General features: G+C 41.4%; 1 protein-coding gene across 1 annotated transcript; it reads right to left on the bottom strand.

Annotated features, from left to right (window-relative positions):
* Positions 1 to 1,697: 1,697 nt before the first annotated feature.
* Positions 1,698 to 3,324, bottom strand: LOC143273424 (vomeronasal type-1 receptor 4-like). Its single transcript, XM_076573015.1, has one exon. It carries the CDS (start codon positions 2,592 to 2,594, stop codon positions 1,698 to 1,700), a length of 897 nt encoding a protein of 298 aa, XP_076429130.1. The 5' UTR covers positions 2,595 to 3,324.
* Positions 3,325 to 7,302: the final 3,978 nt, after the last annotated feature.

Below are 7,302 nucleotides of genomic sequence, written 5' to 3' on the forward strand. Positions count from 1 at the left end.
GAATTATGGGTTAACTTAAGTGTAAGAGCTCGTCAATAGTTAGCCTGAGCCAATGGCTGAGCAGTTTTGATTAATAAAAGCCTCTGTCTGTTTACTTGGGTCTAAGCGTCCACAGGGCAGTAGGAGCCGGGCAGAACCAGGAAAACTTCAGCTACACTTAACTTCTTTTTTAAGACTTTATTATTTTTAAACTACTTTTTATTATATGACTGTATATATATCTTTTCTCTTTACTTTCTCAAGCCTATGTATATTTTTAAATACACTGTAACCCATTTAGAGTTTGTTTTTTTTTTTCATCTGGATCTGTCTTTACAGAGCATCTGTATTGTTCTTTGGTTGCATGAGACCAATCTTAAACAGCCATGTTAGTTACCTGGCACTGCTCAGCTCAGTGCATTCCTTGGCTCATGGCATTGGCAGCTGGCTCCTCCCCTCTTGGTTCCCTGAGAGCCTGGCTTCATGGCCAAGGGACTGGATGGAGCCACATTTACTGCCCCAGCTCTGGGAAGTTGTTGGGTCCATGCTGCTGCCTAGCTGCTCATTAACCCCAGGTCAGCATCCAGGAGTAGGCCTCTTGAAAGAGCCATGTCCATGTTTGCCACTAGCACCCAGCCAGGAAGCTGCCTCTTAAAGGCACCACATCTCTGTTTGCTGCTGGCACCCAGCCGACCCAACAAAAGGCAGTCACCAAGAAGCCATATTTGACTCCATTTGTGTGTGTGTGTGTGTGTGTGTGTGTGTGTGTGTGTGTGTGTGTGTGTTTGGAACCCTTTATTTCTCTTTAAACTTCCTCAGATTTTATGTGGATCTACATTGCCTCACGTTTCAATGTTGAGTAATAACATGTTTGTCCTATATATACAATGTTTTTTCCTGCAGACAATGTTCACGGATACAACACGAATTACACTTTTCAGTTCATTCAAGTGTTGTGATGGGTGCACTGATCATCTAGTGACTGACTGCACAATACATATCATTCTTTTGAAGTTCTGTAAAATCTTTTTTATGGATGCAATCTTAAGACACTTTGATGAATCCCCAATACCTTTATAGTACTAATACTTAGCAAGCATAGCATTGGGTACAAGATATGGAATTTCTTGGACTAACAGGATTAAATCACTATAAATTTTGATAAAATTTACCAAATTCATCTTCATGCTTCCAGTCATGGTAATATAAAAGGCAATTTTACAAATTCTGATTAAAGTCATTTTCTCAGTGCTTAAAAGATGGTTCACTTAAGAGCAGTAGCTGGTTTCACTGAGGATCCAGGTTCAATTCCTAGCAACCACATTTTGGTTCAGAACCATAAGTCTCACTCCAGTCAGTAACAGGGCATTAGATGGTCTCATCCAGCTTCTAGAGGCACCAGGTATGCACAAGTTACACATACATAATGCAGACAAACTATTCATACACAAGAAACGAATACAAATATAAAATGGCTAAAAGCAATAAAGTCCCTTCACAAGGGTGGCAATATAAAGAATGAGGTTTCTGTATCACTATAATTTGCTAAAGTCTCCCTCCCTCTCCACTCAAGGCTTGAGTTACCAGGAAGATTGTCTGACAATAAACACATGCTTAAACTGTTTTGTGGGATTTTGTCTTACTCACAATATTATAGAACTGAAAGTTTTTTCACTCTCATTAACAGATGAATGAGAGAGATAATTTATTGAATTCTTTCACTGAGCATGCCAGCACTCACCCAGAAGTGCATCCCTGTGAATCAACACAAGAGGGCTAAATGTTGCATAACCAAGGACCATAATTTCTTGGATATATATCATCAAGGAATTGTATTGTAAAGAGAGACTTAAAAATAGAGAAAAAGCACAATTAATCCAGTAGAAGAAAAGAAAACAGAGCATCAGAAGGAGGACACTGTGGGCAGCTCTCAGCTCAGGGGGAGTTCTGTAGAGAAGCTTGGCTTTCTGAAGGTAGAAGATCTGCTGGTGGTGCTTGTGGAGAAGAGATACCATGTAGACACTGGCCCCTCCCATGGCTCCCTGAAACACTGCATCTCTCAGGACCATGAGGATGAGAAAAATCCACTTTGTTTTCTGACTTTCTAGCATAAAATGACAATAGTTGTCTTCACTCTTAAGCTGTGACATATTCAGGTTTATACTTGTGATGGAGTGAATTATGTTCACACTTATTAAAGCATTGAGTATCCAAAAGAAAAAAATGAATAGAAGGATGTGCCATGCAGACTTAGGTCTGAGCCTCCTCCACCCAGATGCTCTGGGACTGATGATGATGGCCTGGACCACAGTGAGGAGACTGCTGGTGCAAATGGAGACACCACGGGCCACCCTCTCCAGGTAAACAATGATCTTACAGCCTATGTCATCTAGGAAGTTTCTCAAACCAAAAGCTGCTATTGTCTTTGGCAATCCTTTTACAAGGAGAAGTATGATGTTTGTAAAAGCCAAGTGGATGAGAATAAGGTGTATGGGTTTCTTCTCAGGGCCTCTCCACCAACTGAACATATAATTCACAAAGATGGAAATGTTCCCCAGAGTGCCAACCGTAGTCATTAAGAGGAAAATTATTTTCTTGATAAACTTCAAAACCATTTTTTCCTTCTTAGGTAGAAAACTTTGTGTCCAGGATATAAAGACTCTTTCAAGAAAGCATCAGTAATGCTATACATAAATCAGAAAAGCACATTTTGCACAATGGCACTTTCTAGTGTGTAACAGGCAGCAATGGACACAGGTAATGTGTGCAGATTAGGTCCTTGAAATGCCTCCTTTTTCCCACTGTGCACTCTGAGATAGTGTACTATGACAGGTAAGTTTGGTAACTGCTATTCAAAATCTAAAGTTTTGAAGCAGATTTTTATTTTTGTGCTGTGCACTAGCAAAGTTGACTTGTTCAAGTGGAGTGTGTCTGTTTGTCTGTCTCTCTGCCTGTCTTTTAGTCTGTATGTCTTCATACCTGGATTTTCCTAGTTAACTCTCAGCATAGATGAACTCCAAGTTTATCTAACAAACATTTCTTCCTCTGTTTCTCATTCCATTTCATCATATTTTCCCACCTGACTCCCAAAGCCTGAGGCTCATGCTGAATCTGTGTGCCTTCCCCACATCACCTCCCAGATACTGGAATCCCTGCTGGGTCACCACCTGTAACTTATCTCAGATTTGGTACCTCACCCTCCACACTGTCTCCTCCTTTGTTGATATTCCTTTTTTATCTGCATCTTGACTAATGTAACAGTTTCTAGATTTGCCTTTGGCTTCAATGTTTTATAACCTGCATTTCCACATCTTAATATTTTTAAAGTTCTTGTATTGAACACTCTATGCCTTCACTCCATATTAATGTAAACTAGTCACTTTTTAAAATAGTCCTCAATGTCAAATCAAATCATGTAACCTTTCAAGATAGGGCCTGACAGCTAAATCTGAGTCACAAAAAGATATGCTGAAAAATTCATGTACCCACCAGGTTGCAGGTGTCTAGCAGAACCCTGTGGTGCTTCCTAGGAGAGGGGGTAGCAGACAGCTGTGACCCCAGTTTATGACTTCAAGGCATTTGTGACTCCAGTGAGTGACCTGAGGTCATCTGAGGGTGCATGGATCCACTCTCCAAGAGGGGATGATGATGATGAGCTGGATCTAAGAAGGGGATTAATGAGGTTTTAGGTGCCACCGAGAGATGAGTGCAGTTCATGACTTATGACTCCTCAGTATTTTCTACATACAATTCCGTAGGTTGGGGCATACTGTGTGAGCAGGGATCCCATCTAAGAGTTCAAGGTGCATTTGCCTCTGTGGGGCCTTGTGAGCAGCAGTTTGTCAGTTTGCTTTGCAGCTGCTTCTCCTGCTTCTTCTCCAACCTGTGTATCAGGCAGGCTGCTTTGTTCTGCATCAGTCTGAGTTGATTCCAGAACTTTCTATCTCAGCAGGATATTATTCTTCATGTTCAGGAGCTCCTCCATTCTTATTTCTCAGGGACTCATGGTAAGCTTTGGGCATCTTTTCTGGAATGAGAGGGAAACTGGATATTTCATGGGTCTGTGTGTTCTGAGTACTTGGAACGCCTCTGTTCCCTTATTCCTGTGAAACTTATAGGATTGTTTCAACTGTCTATGTCTTGATGGTATCACCTGTGACCTGCATGAACCGAGCCGTGTTCCCAGGTTTGGGTTTACGTTGCCTCACGACTCTAGAAATGTCAGTTACTTCCTTTCAACTGCTCTCCTGATGGAGGGGTAATCATTGCCTGTATTATCGGTACATCCTAGAATCACAATACCATCCCAAATATGCTCCAGACAGTAATAGCAAGCACATCAGCATTCAGTAACAATTTAGAATAAAAATGCAGTGTTTACTCAGAGGCTGGAATCTGTAAAAATCCCTCCAATAATTCACCCAAAATCCTGATGGAAAAGATTAACATTTTTTAATTGTTTAATGCTTTATTATCATTAAACATTGTTTATTGCTTGATATCTGGGGATTCCTACTTTTCTGGTCTTCTCTCTGTCCACCCCAAAGTTCAATCATATTTCAGAACAGATTCTGTTCTAATAAGTGATCCCTTCTACTGGAATGGACTGTCAGAGGAGGTAGAGGCAACTTATCTTCCACATTATATTGGTGAATACAAAAGGAAATTAATTTAATAGACAGGATGGACTTGGGTTTACAAATACGGATGATCCCTAGTCTGTACATAAACCCCAGGAACGTGACATAGGGTACATCCATCCATCCTGGTTTTCTAAAAACAAGGAAACAAAAGCAAAACAGACTATTTCTCTTTGCTGCTTAACATTGGGATAAAATTAAGATGAGCTATTCAGGGTGTGCTAGTTCACAGCCTGTATCCTTGATAGCAGGAATTCTCAAGATGGTAACAATAACTGTTACACTTAGTGGTTTATATTTCTCTATACCTGCCAAGCTCACTAGACTGTAGCTGATAAAAGTATTATAATATTATGCAATAGACGGAAGAGCCTAAGGATGGATATATATAAAAAAAAAAACCCTTCAAATTAGGAGTTATGATATAATTGTAAAAAAAAAATTGCCAATATTTGAAAAGTAGAAATGCACCAAATGTGAGAAGCACTAACGTTACAAACGCTAATGATGCTGTTGGAGTCACAACGCTGGAAAACGTGGAGGCTGAAACAAGAAATTCTGTTTTTGTTTTGTCTTGTTATTTTTGAGACACAGTGTCCCTATGTGAACCAGGCTAGCTTTGATCAACAATCACCTTGTCTCTGTCTCTCGTGTGCTGATGCTACAGGAGCATATTCTAATTTCCTCCATGGTTTGAGAGACAAGGGAAAATCTTCTATATACTATCGATTCCTTTAAAGAAAAAAAGAAGAAGAAGAAGAAACCTTAAGCAAAAACCTAGCCAGAACTCTGTCATGATCCCATAGCCTGAGGATGGATAGAGATGCCTCAGCATTTCTGTTCCATTTCTGTGTCTCCAGGAACTTGACTCCTTTGATCTTTCTGGAATCAGGGACCAGTCTCCTCAGTGTCAGAAGGAAAGCAGAGGCCCTGAGGACCACAGAGCCTCTCAACTGCTCCCTGACTTAGTCAAAGGGAGAGACTTCTGCTTTAGTGAAACTCTCCCTGGCACAGCTGAGGGGATCGAAGATCTTACCTCCATGAACTCACCTGGACCTCTGTGGTGCAGACAGTCTCTGGAGCAGCTCTGGGAAGGTGACATTTGCCAGGTCCTATTTGTACTGTCAGGATTTGTGGGGCTCTTGGCTGCCATCAGGTAGTGCGGACTTCAAGTTTCAAGTTGTCACAGTGTCGGGGGGAAGGAAGGCCTCTGCAGGGCCTCAGTCCCTGAAGTACAGCTTCCCCCTCTCTCCACATTTACCACATCTGTTTTCCTCAGAAGTTATTTCAAGTTTAATTAGGATTTAATGATTGTAAGAGGAAGGATGTGAGATGAGAAAATGAACAACTAACTGAGTTTCTTCGTACAGAGCTCCCCACATCTCCAGACTGTTTTTCACCTTCCCAAAGAGACAAGCTATTATCTGGCAGGGGACCGGCTTCTGACACATAGACTAAGTCACCTGCTTCTCTTTCTTAAATCCCTGCTTAGACAGAATTAGAATCAATGATGCTCAGCCCTGGGGATTCATGTGCAAGACTCACACAAGGACTAGAACAAGTTTAGAAATCTTTTTTCTACCTGTGCCCATTGCTGGTGACAGGATTAGTTGGAACTGATTCTTTCATTCTTGCACATTAAATATCATACAGAATTCTAAATGGATTCCTTCTTGCCCTTATTCCAAAAGCAGTATTTGCTCATTATAAAACTTCAATGACAGTTATAAAACTTTTGTGTGTGGACCTTCCATATACATTTCATTCTAGTTCCAAGGAGGCTCTACCTATCCCAGATGGAAAACGATGTAAATAAATATACAGGGCTAAGATTAGAGGTGATGACATCATCATTTTGTTCTTGAAGAAAAAGCATCATTGGGTTGACATAGGAGGTAAGTTCAAGGTCATGACTCTTACTCTGTGTCCTGCATGATGGCGTCTTCATACAAATAGCGGCTGCTAACATTCTAGAGGCCAAAAATGCTTCCTCTGTAAATAAAATGACAGCTTTTGTATCCTCTCTATTGAATGTGGAATCCAGGAACAGGGAAGCTAAGTTGTACATTACATATGTCATGGTGGATGGAAATAGAAAAATAAGGGTTGTTGGCCAAAGGGCCCCTTGGAGTCCTTAAAACAATCCAGGCTATTGCCAAGACTACAGGCTGCTCCCACAAACTGACATCAAGGCTCCATTCCTTAACACTTCACCCACACTACTCACTGAGCTGGAGATGTCAAGTCGATGCCTACATAGAGGCTTCACTCCGTGTTCCAGCATCTTGGGTACAGAACGGTACTCTGCATGCTCTCAGAAGAGAAACATAAACACCAACCCAGCCACAAAGCCTTATCTGCAATGGTGCACTGCCTGCAAGATACGCTAGGACAATGGCGGCACAAAGATTGTGGAGTAACCCACTCCTCAAGATGAAACCCACACCTGACACTGCTTGGCCAACCAGGAACCTGAGAAGCAACAGCCAGGGACCAAGGGTAAAACCAAATATTACTGATCTAAAAAAGGGGGAAATGTATTGATAAAATGACTCCTAAATATTATGCAGCACTCATAGGTCAGTGTCTTGTTGAGCTATCAGCAGAGAAGCTTCCTCCTGCCACAGATGGGATCAGACAGTACCCACAGTCAGACAGTACCCAGAGAGTGAGAGACCTTGGA

This window comes from Peromyscus maniculatus, chromosome 5, assembly GCF_049852395.1.
Source record: "Peromyscus maniculatus bairdii isolate BWxNUB_F1_BW_parent chromosome 5, HU_Pman_BW_mat_3.1, whole genome shotgun sequence".
Lineage (NCBI taxonomy): Eukaryota > Metazoa > Chordata > Mammalia > Rodentia > Cricetidae > Peromyscus > Peromyscus maniculatus.

Coding starts and splice junctions, on each gene's coding strand:
- LOC143273424 (XM_076573015.1), bottom strand. CDS start 2,594: ATGGTTTTGAAGTTTATCAAGAAAATAATTTTCCTCTTAATGACTACG.